This window comes from Amphibalanus amphitrite, unplaced genomic scaffold (assembly GCF_019059575.1).
Source record: "Amphibalanus amphitrite isolate SeventyFive unplaced genomic scaffold, NRLGWU_Aamphi_draft 000668F_arrow, whole genome shotgun sequence".
NCBI classification, from domain to species: Eukaryota; Metazoa; Arthropoda; class Thecostraca; order Balanomorpha; family Balanidae; genus Amphibalanus; species Amphibalanus amphitrite.
Window position 1 is genome coordinate 234,103 of NW_024882162.1, and position 25,898 is coordinate 260,000.

The following is a 25,898-nucleotide window of genomic DNA, read 5'->3' on the forward strand; positions in this document are numbered from 1 at the left end:
GCTACACGAATATGTGTTTTTGAAACAAATAAAATTAAAAAGAATTTCAGCAAAACCCAGCTGCCGGTCCTGAAACACAAACGAACTCGCGTGCCGTATGGTGCCGTAGTGCGGCGGAATTGCCGCCTGTTTAACCGACAAAACTGGTCCGTGTTATAATTGATATTTTTAGGCGAGAAATGACATTTTAGAGGTTTATTAGTTTAGGTCGGCTTACCTACCCGCATATAAATGCTTTTATAGTATAGACGGTGTTATTTTTTGCCTAAATATTGTTAAAAGCCCACAGTTTTGTATGCGCCGGTTTCGTATGAGATTTGGCTGCACGAGCATGCTGGCTGTCTTTGTTTATTTTGCTTGTAGTTTTATAGCGATGAATGTTTCAGAAAGTAATACTACTTCAAATCCTCATTTTTGTTGAAGATAATAAGAAGACAGGTACTGAAATATATTCATTAGTTTGTTTGCTCAGAATTATGGTATTGTTTTGCTGTTGTATTTCAGTCCTTGTTATTATCCTGTGGCTTGGCTCATTATTTTCTTTTTGTTTCGGCTTATCAACTTATTATTTAAAGCTGCCAAAGAGAAATTATAATATTTTGGAATGCTGCTGCTAATATTATTACCCATGTGCGTGGATATTGAAGCCTAGGTAGGCAATCTAGCATTGACAAAAACATTTGTGGTCTTGCTGTGTGAGCATTTGCGTTACAACTTATTGGGCTAAGTTTATGCATGCATATTAATTAAAAACAGTTACCTGATTATCAAGCAGTTAACAATTATTTTGTGTTATTTTGTTAATTTTTGGCAGTTTGTATCATTGCGCTTTAGTTGTGATAATAACCACACCAAAATTTGCTTTGAAATAATGTACACCTCAGTTTTCATCCAACTTCAAATAGGTTCAAAATTGCATCAAACCTAAAGAAGAAAGACTTGGCACCTTCTGGTTTTTCTTGGGTTTGTTTTACAACATAAACAAGTCAAGTGTTTGGGAGAAGTCAAGCTAGCAATCATGACCTTTCTTTCTTATTTGTAGGAACCTGCTGTAATTCCAACTTATTATTATTGTTGCCAGAGGGCTGTTCGGGTCCCTGCAGCATAGATCTGTGCTGCGTGCGTCATACTTGGGTGACGTCAACCGCCTGGCTCCGCCCACTCTCCGCCGGCACGCCGCGGCCGAGCGTCGCTGCAGCCTATTTCAAACGCGGCGAACCGTTGCGCGGGTGGACTGGTGATTTTCGCTCGAATAACAGTTAAATTGCGTTCAAATGTGGTTAATAGCAATGTGCCACCGAAAAGAGTGATAATGATACCCAAAAACCAGCATACAAACCGCTTGCAATAAGAAATATTGGATGGCAAACTTTAATCCGCGCCACTTTCGCCTCCTGCAGCACCGAATTTCGTGCTGCAGGAAAACGAAGCATGCTTCAGTAGGTGACGTCACACAGGCGGTGACGCAGTGGTGTGGGCGGGACTAACGGGCGACGCAGTCCTCACTGCGCATGCGTGCTGCAGCATATTTCATTTTGGCTGCGCAGCCGAACAGCCCTCAGTGTTAAGCTTTCAGTTTCTTTCAGTTTATGCTTAAATCTTATCAGTGTCTCCTCAATAATATTCTTAGCATATTTGCTGTTGCATTCATTCAGTCAGTACCAAACATAAAACTTTGTAATGTGCCAGAGGGTGTTATTTAGTGTCCCGCCCAAATTACATGAAAATTATTGGGCAAAATTGACACCCATGTGAGTGGTAGTTCTTGTTACAGGAGTAAGGTAGTAATAGTGTAAGGTAGTGATAGTGGTAAACAGTAAGTTTTGAATGATGACACTCATAATCAGACAAACAGTTTTAAGTTGTTATGATGGACGCCAATGACCACTGTAATCTGGGCACCCAAGAACCCAAATTCATCATCATAAGTTGTTATGAACTGATATAATAATTTCTAATGGTGTTAAATGCTACAATGCTACATTGCGCATTGGACAGGCACTGCCACTGACTGTTCCTTTGAAATATCTCAATATCAAGCCATTTTATTTCAACTGGGTTAAACATAAATTGATGTATATAGATTTGTTGTCTGGTATTTAGTAATCAGGTCAGCTAAAAGCCTTAAAAATTTGAGCTTTTCACAGCTGGTGAATGAATTGGTTTTGCTCTTCATGCCACCCTTGATATTCAATTACCCACAACAGACTCCAAATCAATGCAAGCTATTGGTGAAGTCCATTGAAACAATTCCATGTTGCATCACTTTCACTATGGTCAGCCTGCAGTGCTTTTAGAATGACATAGCACTGCAGGTGGTCTACTCACATTCATATGTAAATTCTCAATGCACCTTTCTGGACAACTTTGGCAAATATGTTTCATTAGAATAAGCAGCTCCAAGCCTTACCTGGCAACATTCACTGCAGTTATCCAATGTGTTTCAATGCTTACATTCTCTTCCTTTCCCCATTACAGCCCCCGTCACCGGGGCAGCGGCACCAGCAGCTAAGCCGGCATGGAGTACAACATGTCGTGGTTCGCGCCGGCCGGCGCGGCCCCCTACCTACTAGCCACCGATCTCAACGACGTGATGCTCAACAATGTCCTGGAGGCTCCGATGCTGAGCGACACCCCCCGCTCGGTGTCTCTGATGGCCGGAGGAGGGGGCGGCGGCGGCGGGGCCGGCGCAGGAGGCGGTGGAGGAGACCAGACGGCCGGACACGATATGGCCGCCACCGTGCCGCAGGAGTTTGTCGAGTGGGGCTACTCGGTGAGTCGGGGGAGGGGTAGAAACGTGAGAGGGGTGGTGTGTCATGAGATGTGGGTTTTGACGGGGTTGGGGGCTGAGTAACATGGGTGAAAGATCAGGGTTCAATGTTATGCAGTTGCATAGTAAATTATTTGGAGAAAAAAAAACTAAATGAAAATCATCAAAGATACTGCTGAGTAAAGGGGCCAATAGCCTGTGATATGAAAAGTCAGTTTGTGAATAGCTGAGATGAATCGGTTGGATCGACTTGCATGGACGGGGACCTCTAATCGTGGCCATAACCTTTGACTACCTATTACCTGACCAGCACCTTGTCCTGACCTTCACCATTTTACCCAGAACCTGACCTCGACCCCTGACCCCCATCCTCAGACCTTTAACGACTTACCCCGACCCCGGACCCTAGTGACCTCTGGCGCCCCCGCTGACAGGAGTACAGCGGGTACGACGTGGAGCTGAAGCCAGACGACATGGAACTGGATACCGAGGAGGACATTATGGGCGGCGGCGGAGACGGCAAACGGAAAACGTCGCACAACGCCAAAAAGCCCAAGGTACGAAAACGGAGAGTGAACAGTCATTCTCCAAGAACAGATTACGAATCGATTCTGATGTGTTAACTTTTGAAAGTAGTCTGTTGGTATTCCTCCAGCGTGAGAAGCTAGTTTGTTGATCTTAGTACCTACTTGGAGATTGAGATGTAAAGTGCTAGGAAAACATGCTTATGAAGTGATGTTTTGTCAGTTGGTTCTCTCTGTTAATTGAAGGCTGGTAAACCAAAATTAAGATATCGAACTCATTGTGCACATAGAACGCGAGTCAGTTTAGTTCCACATTGCAGCATCAAAACGACGTGTGCTTGTTTTAGTTCTGAATGCAAGACTATGCCGAATGTTCGCCCCTTGCACGAGATAACGCCCCAGCAACCTCTCTGAATGCGCTCGTATGGAGATGATCTGCCCTAATACCTTGGTCACGGCCCGTGCGGACTAGGACTATATCGTGCGCAGAACTGGTTCATGTTGGACGCTATATCCGGGATCGTGACCTAACGGGAGCCTTGTGGAATGCGCTCCAGTTTCGGGATTAGAAACAATGTGCTAAATTCTCTCCAAGGTTAGACGGCCATGAATATCGTGCATAATCATATGTGCCTTAATCTGATCGCTCTTTTTTCTCTTGGCGGATATTGTCATTTATTTATCGTGCGACAATCGGGTAATATCGATCCATTATTTGTTTCACAATTTTATTCCACTTACTTGAAAGGTACTTGAAAGATGCGATTGCTGGCTTAACTTATTATCGCACGATGATCACTGGTTATTTACGCAAGCTCATGAATGCTTAAGCCCTTTCCGGACCTAACAATTTACCCTCTTACAGGTGCACCTGGACCCCAAGCTGAAACTGAAGGGACCCATCACCTACGAGAAAGACGTCGACCCCTCTCTCATCCCTATCAACCGAGATGGCATGGCCCGCTGCGAGAAATGCGGTGCCATCGGCGTCCGTCACGCCTTCTACACCCGTGAGCGGCGCTACTGCAGTCTGCGCTGTGCCCGCTCCGTGGAGGGCCTGGCCGCGGTCTCCGACAGCGACCCTGCCACGCCCGAGGCGGCGCCGCCCGAGTCTCCGGCCTCCGCTGACTCGACCTGCTCCCTGGACGGCGACTCTGCGGCGTCGGCCGGCGCCGTGGTGCCCCGCCAGGCGCCGCACTCGTTCAGCTGGGACGCGCTGATGCGTGTGGCCGATTTCAGCGCGGCGCCGGTGCCCTGCTTCCCCCACGCGCCGCTGGCCGGAATCTGGGACGACGTCTGTGTCGGTCTCAAGGTGGAGATCGCCGGAGACGCGTCCTCGCCAAACGTCGAGTCGGCCTGCTGGGTGGGGACCGTCCTCCGTGTGGAGGGTTACCGCGGCCTGGTGCGCTACGAGGGGGTCGCCCCGGAGGAGAGCTCGGGTCGGTGGATGGACCTGTGCTCGGACCAAGTGCACCCGGTGGGCTGGTGTGCCACCCAGGGACGGCCGCTGATCCCGCCGGCAGTGGTGGAGAGCCGCCACTCGGACTGGACGCAGCTGCTGGTCAAACGGCTCACCGGCGCCCGCACCCTGCCGGCCAACTTCCACCACAAGGTGAGATAACGGCCAACTCCACCACAAGGTGAGATACCGACCAACTCCCACCACGTAGTGAGGAAAGGGGAGACGGACTGTCTGCCGCCCAACCTCCATCACGCGGTGAGACAGGAGGTGAGACTGCCGGTCAGCTCACATGGGATGGGATTGTCAGCTAACCTAAACCACATTGCGACACAACTGAGGGCACTATTCGTCAACTTTTATCAGTAGGTACAGGGAGAACTGAGATGTGGATCGGGTCTGCCTCCGTCTTACCTTGTAATTATTGCATTTAAATTCGCTCCTCTGTCTTAAAATCAACCAGTGACCACACAATATCACGCACGGCTCCCAAGGAAGCTTTATCATAGCCATAACTGCTACCCCTCCCCTCCCTCGCCCACTCCACTCTAACCCCCATTTTCCTCTCCCCCTCTCAGGTGCTTCGCAGCCTGTCGGGCGCTCTCCGCGAGGATCAGGTGGTGGAGGTGGTCGACAAGAACTGTATCAGCCAGGTGCGGGCGGCAGCCATCACCCAGGTCATCGGACGGCGACTGCACATCCGATACCTGGACGCGCCGGAGGATGACGGGGGGTTCTGGTGTCACGAGCATTCGCCACTGGTGAGAAAGGGGGAGGAGAGGGAGGGAGAGCGGAGGAGGGGCTTTTAGGGAGATTGCAGTCTCTAGTGCTAGTGCTACAGACACCTGCAGCGCTGGTACGCATGTTTCTGTCTGACATTCTGTTGAATATGTCCTGACCCTCAATCAGACTTAACCCTGCTATGCCAGCTCCTCCATACAATGTAAAAAAAGTTAGCATTTTCCATTGTCTGTCTAACCACATTTCGGCCCTAATTTCATTCCAATTTCCAATCAGAGCGGCCCCAGACGACTCTTTTCTAGCCTCATCTGACCCTATTTTATCCCGCCAGGTCCACCCAGTGGACTTGATTGTCTCGATTCACGGTGGGGCTGGGCTGTATCTGCTCCGTTTTACCTACTTTACGAGGTCCACCCAGTTGGCTGAGCCATCTCGGTGGGCTGAGCTGTCTCTAGTGTCTCTCTGACTCCTGGTTTACCCCTGTGTCTCCCCCATCAGGTCCACCCAGTGGACTGGGCCATTTCTCTGACCCCTGTTTGCACCTCTAAGCACTTGTTGGCTGTGCTGTCTCTTTGACCCCTGTGTGTCTTCCACTACGCCCACCCAGTAGGGTGGGTCATCTCTGTCGGCCACCGCCTCTGACCTCTGCCCCTTCTCCCCCCGCCAGGTCCACCCCGTGGGCTGGGCCATCTCTGTGGGCCACCGCCTGTCGGCACCTGCCGACTACCTGGAGCGGTGTCAGACGGGACAGTTTCAGCCGACCGATGTCACCGAAAACTGGCAGCCGCCGCTGCCGGCCGCTCAGGAGGGTTTCGCGGTGAGAACACACGGGGCGAGAGGAGGGGAGGGTACTGAATACTGATTACGGGAAGTTTGGGAAAGGAGTGCCGAACTCCTTAGATTGTGACTTTGTCGTTCAAAGGAATGAAACTCTCGCGACCCGCTCCTGTGCGGAAGTCTTGTCCCGTGTCTGGCATGTCGATATGAAGCTTTAGGCGCTAATCCTTCCTCGACCCTTCCCCTGTTTAAATTTGTGACGCTGTTGTGACTCTGTTCGCCCAGGTCGGTATGCGTCTGGAGGCGCTGGACCCCCTCAACGTCAGCTCGATCGGCGTGGCCACCGTCCAGCGGGTTCTCGGAGGCGGCTACCTCATGGTCCGACTGGAAACGATGCCGGTCGAACCCAACGAGCCGGGCCGGGACTGGTTCTGCTACCACGCCTCATCACCCTACATCTTCCCGGCGAGGTTCTGCGAGACGGTAGGCATCCCTCTGACTCCTCCTCATGGGTACGCGGACGGTGTGTTCTCGTGGGATACCTACCTGGCTGCGGAGGGCGCCACCGCCGCGCCGGCTCATCTCTTCCAGCGGCCGCCTCTGGCGCACGGCTTCCAGCCGGGTCAGCGACTGGAAGCAGTAGATCTGATGGATCCGCAGCTGGTATGTGTGGCTACAGTAGCGGCAGTGGTGGGCCGACTGCTGAGGCTGCACTTCACCGGCTGGCAGGAGCAGTTTGATCAGTGGGTGGACGCGGCCAGTCCCGATATATTCCCGGTCGGATGGTGCCGAATGGTTGGATACAAACTCGAGGCGCCCAGAGCTGGAGAGAAGGCTGCGGCGGGGAAGCGGGCCGGCCGCCGCCGCGTCGGACGGCGAGTGGTGAGCAGGAGGGCGCGGCCGGCCGGCAGACCACCGCGCCAGGTCCCGGGAGGAGACACCAGTGACGACTCTGTGGCGGCGGCGCCAGCGGCAACAGCGCCCGCAGTCCCTGATCTCCCCGCTGAGGCGGTGGAGGCCGCCAACACCGTCACAGAAGACACGGGCGGGGACGGCGCGGACGACAACATCCCACCACCGGAGACACCGCCTCCGAGTTCTGCTGAGAAGCTGATCCCTCGCCTGCTCGACTCGCCAGGCGGGGCGGCGCCAGCTCCCGGCGAGCTCAACCCGGAGGCGTGGTCTGTGGCCGACGTGGGTCAGTTCCTGCGAGTCAACGAGTGCACGGCTTACTGTGACAACTTTGAGCGTGCAGGAGTGGACGGGCCACGACTGCTGGAGCTTACCAAACATGAAGTACTCGAGCTCGCCTGCTGGAAGGTTGGACCCAGTCTGAAGATCGAGAACCTCGTGCAAAAGCTGCGCGCTCGCGTGGCGCCCGCCCAAGCGCGCTTCATGGCAAGCTTCAAGAAAGTATGATGCTCCGTCCTGGCTGGGGGCTGGCGTGCGGTTGGAACGCACGCGGCCGGCCCTCGGCAGAATATCGTGTTCTGTGTCGCACAGATGACAGACTGCCGCTGCCACTGTGACTGTATGGGTGTGTGTGAGGTGTGCCGAGGAGGGGCGGCGCCCGAGCCAGGGATCGCGGCCAGGTCCCTGAGTTGAGCTGTGAACGGACGAGCGCCCGTGGCGCCACAGAGGCAGGTATTTTTGCGCGCGCCGCACGTGCGCGTGTGTGTTGGGACGGACACCAGGTGTGATGCCACATCAGTGGGCGCGACAGTGTGTACCAGACGTGTGACGTCTGGGAGGGAGAGCGGACATCATGGTATGGGCGCTGGACTTTGCGACGAGACGGCGCCGGCGGCGGCGGCGGGCTCTCACAGTCAACACGGTGGTTCGGTGACACGCTAAGGCACGAGTGTTCGGAAAGCTACGCTATGAAGTGATACTTGCAGCTGTTTGAAAATGTCAGACCATGAATCGTCAGACATTTTCCCGTTAAAAACGTTACGATGCTGCTTGGGAACTATTGATTCTGTTGAATCGATTCCTACCGTCGCTTTCCCCGCCCGAACTCGACATAAACCTTCCGTTTTCAATCATCCAGCCCGCCGCCACCCCCGCGTTCGTCTCCTCTGCGCAAAGCCGCGGTCAGCATTTACTTTTAGCGCGCGACCTCTGGCGCGCATTTAGTATCGTGTCTATCTGATTTTGTCTCGCTGTGGGTACCGGCGGCTCCACCGCGGCCCCAGCCGTACGGTAGAGCGGCGCCGACCCCGCAGGGGCGTTTGTGAACACTTTTGTATGTACGCTTTGTCTCATTTGGCCGGCACGGTGCTGGCGTCACGTTGTCGCCTCATTTCTCTTAGATAAAGCCATACTTTGTGCGTTGGCCGCACTGTACAAATATACTACTACAATGTGCCGGTAGGTGAGAGCGGGAGACGAGTGAAATCGTGGCTCCTATAGTGAGTCGGATGGTATGTTATTTCATAGTCGATTTCATGGGACATTCACGGTGTCCTCTCACACTAGGTACGAATTGAAATTGAAACTCTGTTGCCGCCTCGGGGTCGACTTGCTTGCCACAGATCAATGGTCCCGCAGCCCTGGAATAAAAGGCTGTAGGGGCTGCTACAGGGCTGCATCTCCAGCCTCCAACAACCCATCCTGCTACCCAGAAGAACTCTGCGCTCGGGTACTGCGTTAAACATGGGTCATAATACACCATCTGAATACCCTTGCTTTTACTATCCCCATCCCCCTTTCCCAATAACAACTCGACTGTACTCAGGCAGTGTATTCAGACATGACACTGACAAAATGAGCCCGCCACAGCGCGCGCAGAAGACAGCAGTACAAGAACGACGCGTGATTGTACGATACGCAGTACCGCCGTCCTCCATACATTCATCACACGCACCATACTACGGACAAACATTCTGAGCACAGTCGATTACCACAGCTCAGAGGGCATACAAACGCGCATAGCGCATTTATCGAGTCCACAGTGCGTATTCACTTCCTTTCACGCCGTATGATTCAGCCAAATGTCTAGCTAGCACACGTCATTCACACTACAAACAAAGCAAACGTCGGTACATTCGCTGAGAAACACGCAATCAATCCAAGCACGCATGCACAAGACAAAATACAAGACGCCTCCATTCACGCAAACCCTATACACTCGCTCCTTTGCATTCACCAAGTTCCAACTCCAAGAGGTAATCGGCTGCGGGTAGCAAGCTCAGAGCCCTAGCGAATCCGTAACCCCATTTTCCTCTGAAGTGACGCATAACATGGTCGCATGTTACAAAGAGAACACGGAACTCACGAATCGAGCTAGCGACATGCGTTCCGCTTGTGTTTTCAAGTACGACGTCTATGCGTCAGCAATGGTGTGTGAGACGCAAACAAGACGCTTCGACGCTGCTGGCAAACAATACCACGTGCCATCCCTGGAATCACCACGTGGCAAAACGCCACGTGAAAACACAAGACGGACCAGTGGCACGTGCCGAAACACACTGCCTTCAGCCCATCACACGTGGCATGTTAGACACAGTTGCCAGGTACACCACCGCCTCGTGTCAGTCCTATCACGTGTCATCACCACGTGGGCGCACGTGTCTGTTCTATCACGTGGCAGCCGGCGCCTGGGAGGTGGCAGACTGTCCTGAACTCAGGAATGAGTAGGCTCCGTGCGGACACCGGTTGGCGAAATGACCGCGCTCACCACACTGAAACGGATAGATCGGGGGTGTCAGAACAGCTACATGTCATAACAGCTACTCAGTCGGGCTTGGAAACTCGAGACATTGAAATAGACGGGACGGATGGATGATTATCCAGTGGATTCGGTGCTTACCGAAACTCACGCTGTTTAAATCCGCCAGGGAGTAATAAGGGCAGCATGCCTAGACGTTTAGTGTACTATTGGTCTCAACTCTCAAGATAAGGGCCCAGGCGACCTGTAGTCTTGATGCGGTGAATGCCCTTACCTTCGCCACAGCGCGGGCCGAGTCGCGGCCCTCCTCCCACCCAGCCCCACCCCCACTCGAGTTGTGGCGAGGGTAATGGTATTCACAGCATCCGAACTAATAGGTCGCCTGGGCCCTTATCTTGAGACCAATAGTAATAGTATTGCCCAATCGCCCCCCCCCCCATCCCCTCCGTCCCTCCCGTGGTGACCCGCTGACTGACCTTGTAGCAGGTGATCCTCTCCGGGTCGTTGCGAGGAGCTCCACCTCCGATATACCGGGCCGCCGCCGCCTGTCCGGGGTCAAAGAAGGTCAGAGGTCAGGTCATACAAAGCAGAGTTAGAATATGAGAGAGAGGACAGAGGTCTGGGCAGTTGGGCACTCACTGTCCGATCCCAATGGAAACTGAACAATCGCTATGTAAAATGAAGCATTCGCAGATCAAAATTGCACTACCCCATTCAGTACGCTGTAAGTTAAATCCGACGTTCAGCCTTCAACGTGTGCAATCTGAACGACTCGACGAAAGGTAAGTACAAAAATCCCTACAGCAATGAAACACCCCGTCCAAAACATCTCGTCACTGGGAACCCCTACGCACCACAAAACCCGCCCGTGGCTCATTTTACACGGTATTCCTGCACCGTTAAAATCACTCGCCTCATATTTTTCGTTGGCCTTCTGGATCTGCGCCTCCCTCTTCTCCGGGGTGATCTTGAAGCAGTTGACCACCTTGTGGCCCTGTTCGCCGCAGTAGTGGCACGTCACTGGCTTCCCCTTAGCGCCCTTCACCGTCTCGTCAGTCAGCTGGGGCAGCTCGAAACGCGGGCTGAGGGGGGGGGAGGGGGGCGACGCGGTCAGAGGCTGAACGTTAGCCTCAAACACTCTGCACATTGCGACAAAATCAAACTAAAATGCCTCAGTTTGACTGATAGAATAGGTATGCTTATCTCGACATACTACATGCCGTAAGCTAATGGCATAATAAACACATAAAGGTGTTTTAGACTGAATGAATAAATTAACTATAGCTGCATGATTATGGCCGACCGTAACTCGGGCGATGAAGCATTGTACCACTGGTGGTGAGAGCCCGGGTTCGAGTCGCTCCGGCGCTCGATATATGAGACTCCTAACGGGGTTGGACCAACAAACACAGCTCAAACATAAACAAAACACACCCATCTTCTAAACCCACCAAGACTAGTCTTCTAACCCTCTCCCTCGTCCTGAAAACTCACTGGACCAGCTGGCAGGCGGCGCCGCTGGGACAGAATCCGGCCAGGTAGTTGAGGCACAGCACGCGGCGTACGTGCCGGTTACGGCAGAGCGGTCCGTGCCGACAGAAGCCGCGGTCGTACCACGGACAGTCGCGCTGCTTCGACTCCGGGTCAATGTGAAGGAACGGGCACTCCTTGTTGTGACACGCGTCTGAGGAGGGGTAGAGGGTGCGTTAGATGGAGTCGGTAGTGGCGTGCATTGAGTCAGAGTCATCGACATTCGACAAAGCATTCATAGTGAAGAAATTGAAGCAGCGTGGCAACTGCAGCTGACACTCGTAAAGTACTCGAGTGTCGTACACACGCAAGTACGATTATCGTATTAATTATTGTATGCGTACATATTATAAGGACATGACAGTGATGTGTCCCCATATTCCAGTCCCCATGTTATAAAAGATTAGTCCTTACCTAATTCAATCTTCAGAAATTTTTTCATCATCCACCCATTACCCCATCCACTCCACTTTCAACTGTCCTAAAACATCCATCCGACCCGCAAAACACAGGCCTCGTCATACCACCATACTGGTGTTTGACGGCACTGGTCATTCTGCATTCAACCCGTAGGGCCTTGATTCAACCCCTATATATGGCCTTGATTCAACCATACTTACTGAATTTGGCATAGAAGTAGCACTCGGGCATCTTGGTCATGTCGTACTCGTGCAGAAACTCGCACGAGTCCCCCTTCTTGCAGAGTCCGCGGAGCCAGTGTTTACAGACGATGGATCTGTCCCCACGCAGGTGCCGGAACGGACACAGGTCGCCGCGCGCACACCGACCCTTGGCGAAGAAGTTGCAGACCCCAGACATGGACTCTGAGGGGGAGAGTCACAGGGGGTCATATGAGGTCACGTTGGGTCACAGGAAGCAAACACATCATTTTATGGCCAAATGCGACGACGAGGAGTGAGGCAAAATATCTAGTATCATGTAAACTAACAACAAACCACTGAGAAACACACTAAGGTGAATTGTGTCTCCCCTTCTTTAATGTGACAATGAGCACAACAATTACCAGCTTACTTCCTTTTATGCAATACCACCTGGATATTCAGCCCAATTCCAGGAAAATTTCACTAAAGGACCGATAAAATCGCCATAAGAGTCATCAGTAACTTATCAACTAAGTGCTACCCAAAACATAACACACCAGCCCAGATAAGTCACACCATGTCTGCCCAGCCCCCGCAGAGTACTCACTGTCCATGCCAGGGAAGGGCAGTGATTGGGCGCCCAGCTGCTCCCGCAGCGTCACTTCGATATCAAACACGATGTCATCGACGTTAGCCACAATTGCCTCCATGGCTGCAGTGGGTGGGGGGGGGGGGGGGGGATATAGGGGATATGTGTACCGGGGGACAGGTGAGCAATATAAAGGGAGAGGGTGTGGGGAGGGTATTGGTTGCAGAGTTCCAGGGCCCTCCTCAGCAGCAGCTGAAGTCCAATTCACTCCTGAAAAAACAAGATAGAGCAAGATAGATTACCTACAGTTAGATACGTCCTGCGTATCAATACGTCTCTCATGCTATTGCTGCCACCGATTTGTGAAAAGTTGAGATATTTAGGTACACAAATTTCACTAAAGGTTGTGCACTGGTAGGTTGTAGGTGGTAGATTTGGTAAAAGCATTTAATAAGTCTGCATGGCTGTAGATTTTAGGTTTGAAGGTTATAGGTTGGTAGGTAGACTGTAGGCTAGTAGGTCAGGTTAGGTCAGGTTAGATTATGTTTTTTACTTTACGTTTTTTATTTGAGACTTTCATAAGTGAAATTCATGTGAATATCTCAAGAACTGAATAGTCTAGCCACTTTTCAAGAACGGGTGGCAGCATGTAAGACGCCTGCCATATGAATACCGCTCTTGGTAGGGTTTCCAGCCAACCAGTGAAATTTTCTGTATTGCAATGTAATAAGCTTCCTTGGAAAGGAATCTGATGAGCAGAGAATGCATCAGATTTAAGATGAATTCTAAGAGTGGAATGAACTACCTACTTAAAAAGACCTGAAAACAATAGGAATCAAAATTGGATACCACACTACATTAAAAATATAAGGTACTTTTTACTTTCATGCCCATTAACCCGCGCACCGACGGGGGTCTGCGCCAACTTCGCACCGACGGGGGGGGGGGGGCGGATGACCGCCCCCCCCCCTGAGATCTCGAGAACGAAGCAAGATAGCGACAAGCGGTAAACGGCACCGGATACGCACGGTCAAGATCTACAATTTTTACTAAGGTCATTTTCAGGTCAGGTCAAAGATGACGTCACAGGGGTCGAAAAAGTCAAAATGGCGGCGCTAGATATGGAGAGTTTTTCTCGAATAACTTTCGAATTAGTCAAGATAGGAACAAACTAAGGGCAGCATCGTAATCCTCTCGTCAATCCGCATCGAATGATATATATGTTGACCTCGAAAGGTCAAGGTCAAAGGTTGACCTCAGGTCACGTGACCTCGAGGTCATCATGTATATCATTCGATGCGTCTTGACGAGCTGAACACAATGAGACCATTCACGCATCTGAATCTTGTTCCTGTACGGAGTTATTGGCCAAAAACCTTTGGTGACCTTTGATGACGTCACATGACCTCACAGCTGCCCAACAGCAAAACAGACCTCAAGGTAGTGAAGGTCGATCGTATATGAAGTCATGTATGGTATATGGGACCATTCCGACCCGTTTTAGTGGTAAAAACAGGGAGTTGATTTTTCCCCCATTGACTTATAATGGGGAGGTCGCGAAATTGACCTGACCTTAGGTCACCGATATCAAAATTCCGAGATATACAAATTGTAGCTACTAATGACCTAATAACATCCTGCGACTTTCAAAGGCCTCCGACATCTACTGTAGCTCTGGCACGGTGACAAAGTTGCAAAAAAGTGACTTGAGGTTGGGTCATTCAAAGTGACCTGGTGACCTGACCTTGAAAGGTAGGAGGTTCAAACTTGCACACCATGTGTAAAATTGATGAGGGAATAGTCACACCAAATTTCGCGGCGCTTCGCGCCGCGGTTTTCCCGCTATTCGCGAAAAACCTCAGGGGGGGGGGGCGGATATCCGCCCCCCCGTCGGTGCGCGGGTTAAGGTCTAGCTACACTTTGCGGGATCGTACCTCCGTGACCTGCAAGTTTGTGGGTTTCGCAGAAAATCGGTATGCAGGTAAGTTCAGCTTTAATACCTACACACAGGGCACAAATAGGAAATACACACAGGGTCGGCTACACTGGGATCACGCAGATTCAGTCAAGGAAATCCCGGATGTTCAGTACAGGAAATGCCGGATAGTCAGGACGGTCAGGTCTGGGTCAGGATGTTCCGTACCGATATAAAGTTCAAAGCTACAAACTTTTTTGCAGTATCTGCGATATTGCGTGATATGAGACAGTTGTTGACGCACTTGGTCAGTAGGCGGAACTATGGTCAAGCGTACCCATTTTCGGGAACGCATTTTCGTTCCCATGTTTGGGAACGATAAACCCAAATATGGGAACGCCATGTAGGCATTATTTAAAACAAGAAAAAGAACCGTTAAATGACGTCCAAAAAATATAAAACGATCGTGAACCGCCTGATATTTGTCTCAATATTGTTGGGAAAGAGTTTGATATTGTAAGGCCCATCGGCCATCGTAGTTTCAAATCGTTCCCCTATTTCTGAAGCAGTCCATCATCCGGGCCGCGAGCCCAAATTTGGGAACGCTCTCGTACACTGGCGCTGCAAGCGTTCCTTATTATGGGAACGGCGTACCCAAAATTGGGAACGATTTCACCGACGCCTTTCAGGGGCTCTTTTCATTAACAAGCATCACGTCCAACGCCGCAAATTATTGTTAACGCAACAATCATCAGATGACCTTTCCGGCAAGACCGTCGCATGTTTCGCCCGGTCTTCTGCGCTTTTATTCCCGTCGATCTCGCAGCGGGCACGCCCCCCTCTGCAGGATTACGTAATTCACAACGCTCAGCGATGTTCAACAAGGTCTTCCATACCTATATCCACCGTCCGCGCCGAGGGTGGAGACATGTCAAGCACCTGTCTGTTTATCACCGATAGTTGACGAGCACAAGGAAGTATCCAAAAATGGGAACGCTGAATATGTTACACCCTCAAAACACCTAGTCCCAATGAAAATCTAGTTTTTTCTTTCTTAATGGGTGTAAGTGGCAAAAGGCCTGGTAGGATGGGCACGAGGAATGATCGAAATCAGCATAAAAATTATAAATAAGCCACACAGAGCGACCTATATAAGAGAAATTCCCCCAAAACGATCATGCTTAGAAACACGGAAGACAAAAACCACGCTCATGACGCTCCTTATAAAACAACGATAAACAGCTAGCATCCAAATAAAATATGTCTTTCAGGGCTGATAAAATACAGCTGAATAATTTTCGACCACTTAAACTGAGTTTACAACAGTAGTTCGGTAAAATCACGCACGTTTTACGCGGTCATCCGCCTCGACACCAAATGTCAACAATATTACCTCGGGACTGTGTTCGCTTGCATATGTCAGCATCTGGTGTCGCTAGTATGAAACTTCATAACCAGGCGAAAATTATTATACTTCACCTCAAAATGTAAAAAACACTTCATTTTCCTTAAAATTGCATGTTAAATGTAGTATAACCCATTTTTTCACCATTCCGTCATTTCAAAAAATCATTAAAAATATCATTCGACGGTCAATTTCCTTGTTCAACGGTCAGATTAAAGATAATTTTATAGAGACTTAGTAGATACTTAAATTAGCGTGCACTTTTTTGAGACATGATGCACTAATGAGTTTTAGTGGGCGAGCGGCCGAAAAATTACCTTCCGTTCTCATAAATGGGAACGCCCGTTCCCATATTTGGGAACTCCGTTCCCAAAAATGGGAACGTTCCTATATTTGGGTACTCGTGACCATAGTTCCACCTACTGTGGTGGCGAACCGTATGAATCCAGGTGACGTAATTAATAATTGTTTCTTTCATTTTCATGTGTTTTTGATGTTTTATTAATAAAATAAACTGATTATAATACCATTTATTAGTTGTTATTATTACGTCAGCATACAATGATTCACTGAAATTCTGGAAAATCGCAGTAACCGATGTCAAGGGAGTCTCGCAATCACGGATCTGCAGCTCATGCACGTAATTTCCTGGACGGTCACGCATAGTGTAGCTCAGTCTATACTATCGATGAATTTATTAAATCATTCAATCCAAGGCCATTCAATCAAAATTGAAATGAAAACGAACGACGACACAGACCGACATTACAACCAAGGCTATTACAACCTTATTATAGGTATCTTGTTACAACCGATGGCAGACTAGCTGCTGCAGCTGCTGAGCACCTTACGACGCTTACGACTTCGACATTTTTCCAAATAAACAAATCATCTAAAAACAAGCAGGATAGCTCCTGTTACTTACCTGAGCAGTTCTTAGCTTCAAAGGTAATAGGTATCTATTTTTCTACACAACCTCAGCTCACAACCTGCACAACCTGAGCTCGCAGCCAGAGCCCACCTTCACGCAATTCACGTGAATATGACAGAAATGACGCACAAAGAACGAGCTCGGCGTGTTTGCTACCAAATTTGAAATGGTGTACCAAAAACCTTCATTTGTCGTTTTCCCTTCATCGTTAACATTAGCATTATGACTCCAACCTGCAATATTCGCTATTTTACTTGCCTTTTATCAGTGTTGATCTCGCTGGTCACCGAACATACGTTTGAAATATTTGCCTACCAGGTGGACTGCCTAGACCAATCGCCAGAGTAAGCCGGATGCATCTGACGGCGACATCATGTCACTTTTCACTGCCCAACTCACTGCAACTCCCAGTCCCAGTTCTCAGTCAATTATGCAGTCAATTATGCAATTATGTCAATTATGCAGGCAGCGACAGCACTATTCCTGTTTCCACCTGATTCCTGAATTCCAATGTGACGGCCAGTTATGCCGACACTACTTTTATAGGCACCTAGCTACCCATACAATTTTATTGACGGTAGGTAGTAGCGTACCCGTACATCTTAGAATTCACAGATCATTCCATAGGTACCATAATTTGTTCCTTCACCTCGAATTTTCAACTGAGGACGGATTTACCTATGCCGAATTGATCTCATTTTCTTTTGCGTATGACCGTTCTATGCTGTATTTGATTTTCTGACATTTTCCGGCCCACGTTGATCTTTATTCTAAGTACACATCCATTACGCCTCATACAACTAAAGCAGGTGTCATAAAGGAAGAAAGCAGAAATGAAACACACCTCAAACTGATTATCATTTATTTCATAAACATACGAATCACAATCGAATAATCATGACATAAGCAACAGGGACTATGAAGCACACACGTCTATAACGGCTCACAACCTATTACAAATGCTAAGCAATTTGGACACATTAGCTAGCTTCTTATACGCACTTTACGTACATATCCTAGGAAGCAGTTGCATACAGTCTGGCCCCATACACGCGAAAACTTGCGTGCTCGTACAAAGCTGAACCAAATATTTCGCCATCAAAGGGAATCGAACCCACCAAGCGCGGTCAGAATCGTTTCACTGGCAGTGTTTGTCAAATGCGTGGCAGTGGCGGTGGCAGTTGGTCTGACGGCGAGCGAGCCCGCACAGACGGGAGGAAGGCGTTTTAGGCAGGATACAACCGCGGCTAGAAATCACAGTCCACTATATCCCCTTCCCACGATGTAATTTAACCGAGTGAAACACGAAAATGACGACAATAGGACGATAAATCGATAGATACACTACTTGTGGACCCTGTCTTTATACGTAGCACCAGATACATCACATTAACAGTTGCCTTTATTTCCGAAAACGCTAGCTGCCGACGAACCACCCCATTATCACTAATAGCACCATCTTGTATCAGCGCCATCACCCAACGACCAACGTCTCACCTTACCCTGCCGACGAGTACTTCAAATCTCTCACACCCCTTCTACTCCTTCTATTCTCATCATTCCTTTTCATTCCTGCTCTCCTATTGCCGTGCCATTTCCCGCCACAGCTCTAGCCACCCTAGGATTGAACGGCGCGCTGTCATAAAACTGCCGCCTGGGCAGACGCGGGTTCGAATCCCACACAGGGCGAACTCTTCGGCATACGGCGCAGCGGGAGACTCGCGAGAGCAGGTTTCCGGCCTTGAGCGTCTGCTGCTGCGGCTGCCGGAACTGCTGCCGGTCGTCGATGGTGGCTAGCCAGTAGGAGAAGGCGGTGGTGAAGTAGTTGCACCGGCCGTGGCCGTGGCACTCGATGAACGGGGTCGGTCGGAACTCCTCCAGGCAGGAGCCCGGGGAGACCAGCGACTGGCCGCCGCCCTCCGCTCCGGCGTCCGTGTGCTGGGGAAACGGCGCACAGTGCTCCATCAGCTACCACTTCCCCGGCCAAAAGCTGCACTACCAGTGAAGAAATATGTACCAATAAAGAAAGAGGGCTTTCCCTGCCCTATTTCTCCCACCAAAAGCAAAATACTGACCACGGGAAAAGAGAAGCCGGTCCAAATGGCCTCCCTTTCCAATTTCCACCACACAGAGTAGAATAGCAAGTCTAAAGCCTCCTGGTAAGCCTATATTCTGGTAATCTTGTCTAAAATCTCCCTCTCGTGGTCTCCTCTCCCCACAGAGAAGCAGCTATGTACTGACCATGAGGAACGAGTACCCGATCCAGAGCGTCTCCCAGTTCAATGGACACTCCGGCACGTTCAGGTCCTGGCTGTGCACGGCGATGGCTCTCGTGTCCGTCTCACACACCGTACACCTAACGAAGGACAGGAAGGCTCAGTGATCGTAGCCGCCGTCATATACAAGCGAAGCCGGAGTTTATGTTACACACAAGCTGTGATTATTTGGGAGAGACTAAATAGGCTGCTAAACAATTAATGAAATTATTATCTCCACTGTCGGTATTATACAGCAAAGTAGGAACTATCGAACTAGTACGCACTAGTACATCATAGTACACGCACACCAAACCGAACAAATCGATACAATCATTCAACAAAAACCGTATCCATCATCGAACACCACCAATGCCATCTCATCACTTATTTTCATTGCGATAACTTAACAATCTCTGGCACTGTATTCATCTTCTATCTACCACCACAAACCATCATCCTCTTTTCCATCCTCTTCGTCGGCTCACCTGGAGATGTAGCGCTGGATATCTCGACCCCTGATGGGCGTCATCATGGCCGGCATCGGCTCCGGCGTGTTGAGCCAGTAGCTGTAGTCATTCCGCTGGGCGTACTCACACTTCTCCTGGGTGTCACAGAACATGTACGGCATCGTGGAGAAGCGTTGCAGGCAGGAGCCCGGTGTGCCTGTGGGGGGGGGGGGAGGGAGGGAGGGAGGGGGAGGGAGAGAGAGAGAGAGAGAGAGAGAGAGAGAGAGAGAGAGAGAGAGAGAGAGAGAGAGAGAGAGAGAGAGAGAGAGAGAGAGAGAGAGAGAGAGAGAGAGAGAGAGAGGGAGAGTGAGAGTGAGAGAGAGAGAGAGAGAGTGAGAGAGAAGAGAGAGAGATAGTTAGTGAGGAAGTGCTTCTTCGAGTCACCGTACCTTTTACATACGAACTTCTCCTTGACGACTACAGGGGAGTGAGCAATTCGACTTTTGGTCAATTATTTTCCCTCGAAACAACTTCAGTGACAAGTTAGAGCGTGGAGATTTATTATTTCGTTACAAGGAATAAGAGACGAATATGATAATCAGGTAACGAGGGGTGATCTGGAACGTTAGATTAATTGAATCACAGTAAATGGCCATTGGTTACCTTATGGGGCTTCACGTGTGCTACAAGTGTTCAAACAAAGTCGTCATCAAGAACGTTAAAGAGGAAATTTGTTCGGAATGCCAGCACCCGCCTAATGGTCCCTCCTCTCACTGTGGGAGTGGGACCGTCTCCTTACCGAGGTCAGCGCCGTGTGCCTTGGAGTTTCCTGTGACATGCAGCAGGGAGAAGCCGTCCCAGAGTCTCTGCGTGCCCGGCGGACACTGCGCCGGGTAAGTCGACTGACTGTGACGAGTAAAGAAGAAGCCCCGGGACGGCGGCAGCGGCGGCGGCAGCGCGTCGTCGCCCGGCGGACCGCCGAACCCTGGCGGCCCCCGAATGCCCGGCCGGCCGGGGATGCCCCGCTCGCCGGGCTGACCTTTGGGCCCGGGCATCCAGCCCGGGGGTCCGTCCAGGCCGGGGATGCCCGGCTCGCCGGGGTCTCCGGGCCAGCCGCGGGCACCGGGCAGGCCGGGGGTGCCCGGCGCCCCGTCCGGACCGCGGAAACCCTCCGGCCCCACCTCCCCGGGCTGGCCTCGGGTCGACCTGCCCGGCTCTCCGGGCTGGCCCTTCCGTCCTCCGGGGCCGCGGCGACCGGGGAAGCCGGCCGGCCCGTCCCAGCCGGGTGTGCCCGCCACTCCCGGGTCGCCCTTGCAGCCCTGCAGGCCGGGGTCTCCCGGCGGCCCTGGTGGCCCCGGTGGCCCGTCGAATCCATCGCGGCTGGCCGGGGGACCGGGCTCGCCCTTACAGCCCCTGAGGGAGGAAAAGTGCAGGATCTGACGCGGTGTCTCTGGGCAGTACCACTTCATATAGTGACGGGCAAGGCCGCATGACGAGTGATGAATGCAAGAGAAGTGAAAAGTCATAGTCCTATTCCTGCTTTAAAAAAAAAAAAAACTCATAACGGTATCCATCACTTCTGGGTAAGGCTGGTCACCTCGGATCCGTTCCTCCAGCCGGGGGCCACTCACCTGAGGCCGGGCTCTCCGGGCTGTCCGGGCTCTCCGGGCGAGCCCCGGTCGCCGTCCCGCCCACCGGGTCCGGGTCCTCCGGGACCTCCGGGCCGACCGGGAGTTCCGTCCCAGCCGCGAGTGCCGGGCTCTCCGGGCGGACCTCTGGACGACACTCCGGGCATTCCGTCGTAGCCGGGCGGTCCGGTGGGCCCCGGCCAGCCCGTCTCCCCGGGCGCTCCGGCACTGCCGGGCGGTCCGGGCGCGCCGTCCGGCCCGTCCGGACCCCACTCGCCGCCATCGCCCGGAGCCCCGGGCAGGCCCTCTCCGGGCCGTCCGCGCGGGCCCACGTCTCCGGGCAGACCCGGCATGCCGTCCCGTCCGTTGGGCCCCGGGGGTCCATCTGGGCCCGGCTCGCCGAAGATTCCCGGACGGCCGGCCGGGCCACCCGGGCCCGTCGGACCGAAGTCGCCTGGCTCACCCTTGATGCCGACCTTACCCGGGCAGCCACGAGCGCCGGGCTCCCCGGGAAGGCTGGTGCCGGGAGTACCGGGAGCACCCGGAGTGCCGGGGAGGCCCGGCGGACCGGGAGGGCCGGGGAGGAAGCCGGGATAGCCGGGCTCGCCTGTGGAGGAAGACAGCACTGGGGTCACCGCAGCCTGGGGGTCCGGTGGCTTGCGCAGTAACGCCTATTGCGTGATCCAGATTCCTTATCTATATGTACAGATTCTGATGCTCTATGACAATCACGATCTAAATTCCGAAAAAGTATAGAAAACGCATCCTCCTTTACATGAGCTTTCGCATATTTTGAACGGGTTAGAAATAAGCGCTCTCAATAAATATCGCCATCGAATGTGCGTCTAATTTATTCGAATCGACATCGAGCCATTCAGCTATACTTGATTGTTATCTTGATTGCACCTACCGGGACTGTTATCCCGAAACGGCCACCCGGGCCACCCGACCCCAATAAGCACTCAATCCCAGCCCACTAGACACGTGCAGCCCGCCTACCTTTGCGTCCGTTGAAGCCGGGATCTCCCGTCATTCCGGGGGACCCATCGCGTCCGTCCTGACCGGGGAATCCCCGATCTCCGGGGAATCCTGCGCGTCCCGGGCGACCCTTGGGTCCGTAGGGGCCCGGCGAGCCGATGAAACCGGGGTCGCCTGGCGTGCCTTTGGGTCCTTGGTAGAGACCTGGGTTACCCGGCATGCCCTGAGAGAAAAGGAACGATCAATGGCCTGGTCAAGTATATGAGAAGTAACACAGGGATGTGGAGTCCTGTAGCGTACCACTCGGTCGAGTAGACAGGAACAGGACTGAGGGGAAGCACTTTGTTACCGGCCCGGCGCTGAGTCGTAAGATTGATGTTTTATGCCTTATGGCATGTTTACAGTTATCTGGCCAGGAAATAACTTACACTATGCTGTGAAGCTTGAGCAAAACACTCCCGGTTCGCAGGCCACTGACTAACTATAGCTTCTAGTTGGAAAATGATACACCGCACCAAAAAGCTCTTCATTCATTCGTGTGTCGCCTACCTTCATTCCGGGCCGGCCTTCCAATCCGTACGGTCCCCTTTCTCCGGGCATTCCGGGCGGACCATTCGGTCCGGGCAGACCCCGTCCGGGCGGTCCGGGCACTCCGGGAGGCCCGTCCGGACCGCTCAGTCCGGGGAAGCCCGGCGGTCCGGGCAACCCCACTTTTCCCGGACATCCCCGCTTCGACCTCTCTCCGGGTTCTCCGGGCATTCCGGCCGGTCCGGGCGGGCCCGGATCTCCGGGCTGGCCGTCCGGACCCGGAGCGCCGTCTGGCCAGCCGTCCGGACCCGGGCGTCCCGGGTCTCCCAGAGCGCCGTTGGGTCCGGGCCGGCCGCGGGGACCGGGGAGGCCGCGAGGTCCCGCTGGTCCTGAAACGGGAGGGGGGAGGGAGGATCAGACGGAGACACTGGGGGTCGCTGACATCTGTTGCCTGTTGTACCGTCTGTCATCAAATGTTTATTAGATATATCAAAAAGTTAATTAAAATCAAAAATAGTCAAAAGACAGTATACCAACGTAACATGGTCAATGTGTTGGCTGTTGGCAGATACTAGAATGTGATTCATTCATAACCTACTCACAGGCCGTCAGCCCCTTCTGAATTAACTATTAAGCACATAGGTTTCATAATTTCCTTCACATTTAACATCTTTTTCCCACTCTTCTTTACCCTCCGGTCTCACCTGGGTAGTAGTTGTCGTCGCCTCGCCAGCCCTTCGGTCCGGGTATGCCGGGCCTCCCCCAGGGTCCCGGCGGTCCCATGAAGCCCGGTCTGCCGGGCAGGCCGGGCTCTCCGGGCGGGCTGTCGAAGCCCTGGTCTCCGGGCAGCCCCGGCTGGCCGGTCATGCCGCGGAGTCCGGGCAGGCCGGGCGGTCCCGGAATTCCCATCATGCCGGGAAGGCCCGGAACGCCGGGGTTTCCGGACCGTCCCGGTCGGCCCCGGGGGCTGTCACCCGGAGGGCCGACAGGGCCCTGAGGGAAGGGGAGGGACGTGACGCGTGAGACGCAGCTACAGAAGAACAGAACTGCGATACCGCAAACCACAGCACGGTACATTGCATCGTTGGCTGTGAAATAAACGTTATTGCGCTATTGAACAACATGAGGAGATGTTGGTGACGTTTTAAAATCTGGCATTTATAGCAATGAGCTTAAAGTCTCATTTAGATCCTATATTTATTCTCTCAGTGAGGAACGAAATAAGGTTCCATGTGGGCATCGAGCGAATAAAATCGATTGAACTAGCCTTCTCTTGTATTAGACACCTGTCACCTGCTTCAATTCACCTGTCACACGTCCCATCCTTCCTTTTTTGGCCTCCAATTGTCCTACTCCCTGTCATCCCTTCCCTCCTTTTCCTTCCCTCCCTCCTTTCACTCCCCGTATGTAGTCTCACCGGCCTTCCATCTAGTCCTCGCGTTCCCGGCAGCCCGGGCTCTCCGTTTCTTCCCGGGGGTCCTCTCATTCCGGGGCGGCCGTCCGTTCCGGGCACGCCCGGATAGCCACGATCACCCGGAGTGCCCGGAAGGCCGTCTGTGCCCGGAATTCCGGGCAGGATAGACCGGCCCGGGTTACCTGGCATACCGTTCATGCCCGGCCAGCCCTGGAGCGGGAGAAAACAACGAGGTGAATACTGAATAGGTTATCACGAGTTGTCGAGAAGAATAAGAGTTGCATTTAGTTTCGTATTAAAAGTGACGGAGGACGACAAGACGACAAAAATAATATCGTTACAGGGAGCAAGCGGGCTGCCTAAAATGGGCAACACTATGTCATCATTATCCTTAGTACAATATTTTATTTTAACAAAGACAACATCCTCATATGATCACAATTCCAACATAGTTCTCTGAACATTTGAAGTAATAATGCTCAAAGTAAGTCCTGGAGCGCATGCACAAACGCCGCACGAACTCTGTAAATATTCTCTCCATTCTCCACCCACCTTGGCGCCATCACGGCCCATCGCTCCGTTGGGACCGGGCCGGCCCCTGAAGCCAGGCTCTCCTGGTGGGCCGGGGAAGCCCTTGGGCCCATTGGGGCCCCTCAGAGAGGGTCCCGGGGGGCCGGGCCGGCCGGGCAGACCAACTCGTCCTGGACAGCCGCGCACTCCGGGCATCCCGGGGGGCCCGGGCGGTCCGACCCGACCCGGGCAGCCGCGCTTGCCCTTCTCTCCTGCCGGCGAGAGAGGAACAGGGTTAGCTGTAGCTGCTCCACTGTCTGCAGGGCCACAGGCCGTGGTAGGAGTCAGAGTGGGGTGTAGTAGCATAAAGGAGTGTTTGTGTCTAGCAATATCTTCACAAACTAGTTCACAAACTAATCAATGTTCACAAAAATACAATAAGCGATGCCAATAGGTAATTATTGCACGTAACCTTCAACCTTACCTTAAACCGACCCGTATCTAGCACTAAACGGCCCAAAGACCAATTCCCCCCCCCCTCGCGCCCTACCATTACCATTAGGCCCTTACGGCCCTTGGCCCTTACCTATGACTCCAGGAGGAGCCGGGAATGAAAAGATATCTCCTGGCTCGCCGGGGTCGCCAGCATCGCCATCCCGTCCGCGGACTCCCCTGCGTGAAGAGTATTAGGTTGTGACACATCGCGTCAGATAATGCAAGGAGATAATGTGATAGGAATGCTCGTCTTGTGGGAGAAACACATAGCACTGGCGGTTTCCCCGAATGAGATAGTATGAAGCTGTATGAAGACTGATGATCCTACACTTTATGCAAACACTTTCGAGTCTTCATCTATGGGCTCAAATGAGACACGGGCCACTCGCGGCACCCACCTGAAGCCGGGGAATCCCTTGTCACCCTTCCAGGCCGTGCCCCTAGATAGGGCGTCCAGTCCCGGTTTGCCCTGTCGGCCCGGTACACCGTCCCGACCTGGCAGTCCCATGTCGCCGTACTCGCCCTGTGGGGACAACGCCGTAAATAATGTGAACCGTACTCGCCCTGTGGGGAACAACGCCGTACACATGCGATATGTATAGTCGACTACAGAATGATGTTCCACTTCTCACAGGCAATTATTTGCCTGGAGTTTTAGAGGCCGTACAATATAGCTTAATTATAGAGTTCACAAATTATAGCTTTGTCCCAATGCTCACAATCAACAC

At 52.3% G+C, this 25,898-nt stretch overlaps 3 protein-coding genes across 4 annotated transcripts in view; 1 reads left to right on the forward strand and 2 right to left on the reverse strand.

Moving 5' to 3' along the window:
- Window positions 1–71: 71 nt before the first annotated feature.
- Window positions 72–8,637, forward strand: LOC122364318 (MBT domain-containing protein 1-like). 2 transcript variants are annotated; one of them, XM_043334573.1, is made up of 7 exons: window positions 72–146; window positions 2,479–2,773; window positions 3,205–3,327; window positions 4,160–4,906; window positions 5,332–5,514; window positions 6,162–6,311; window positions 6,557–8,637. In XM_043334573.1, the coding sequence occupies exons 2-7, from the start codon at window positions 2,519–2,521 to the stop codon at window positions 7,688–7,690; spliced, it is 2,592 nt and encodes an 863-aa protein (XP_043190508.1). In that variant the 5' UTR covers window positions 72–146; window positions 2,479–2,518; the 3' UTR covers window positions 7,691–8,637. The 2 variants fall into 2 exon arrangements, with proteins under 2 accessions (XP_043190508.1, XP_043190507.1); XM_043334572.1 differs by lacking the exon at window positions 72–146 and adding an exon at window positions 292–438.
- Window positions 8,638–8,999: 362 nt separating this feature from the next.
- On the reverse strand, window positions 9,000–17,026 carry LOC122364321 (cleavage and polyadenylation specificity factor subunit 4-like). Its single transcript, XM_043334574.1, has 7 exons — window positions 16,908–17,026; window positions 12,681–12,932; window positions 12,092–12,295; window positions 11,436–11,625; window positions 10,855–11,023; window positions 10,418–10,486; window positions 9,000–9,954 (listed from the first exon to the last, which is right to left on the reverse strand). The coding sequence occupies exons 2-7, from the start codon at window positions 12,781–12,783 to the stop codon at window positions 9,853–9,855; spliced, it is 837 nt and encodes a 278-aa protein (XP_043190509.1). The 5' UTR covers window positions 12,784–12,932; window positions 16,908–17,026; the 3' UTR covers window positions 9,000–9,852.
- A 732-nt stretch (window positions 17,027–17,758) lies between these two features.
- The window catches only part of LOC122364311 (collagen alpha-2(IV) chain-like), a 19,895-nt gene continuing 11,755 nt past the window's right edge, over window positions 17,759–25,898 (reverse strand). The window contains exons 9-20 of the mRNA XM_043334564.1: window positions 25,569–25,693; window positions 25,262–25,347; window positions 24,718–24,947; window positions 24,169–24,375; window positions 23,456–23,744; window positions 22,773–23,140; window positions 22,245–22,446; window positions 21,249–21,852; window positions 20,417–21,030; window positions 19,657–19,834; window positions 19,155–19,269; window positions 17,759–18,851 (exon numbers count right to left, since the gene is read on the reverse strand). Of these exons, the coding sequence (XP_043190499.1) occupies window positions 18,480–18,851; window positions 19,155–19,269; window positions 19,657–19,834; window positions 20,417–21,030; window positions 21,249–21,852; window positions 22,245–22,446; window positions 22,773–23,140; window positions 23,456–23,744; window positions 24,169–24,375; window positions 24,718–24,947; window positions 25,262–25,347; window positions 25,569–25,693 (3,390 nt within the window). The 3' untranslated portion in view covers window positions 17,759–18,479. The remainder of the gene's footprint in view (window positions 18,852–19,154; window positions 19,270–19,656; window positions 19,835–20,416; window positions 21,031–21,248; window positions 21,853–22,244; window positions 22,447–22,772; window positions 23,141–23,455; window positions 23,745–24,168; window positions 24,376–24,717; window positions 24,948–25,261; window positions 25,348–25,568; window positions 25,694–25,898) is intronic.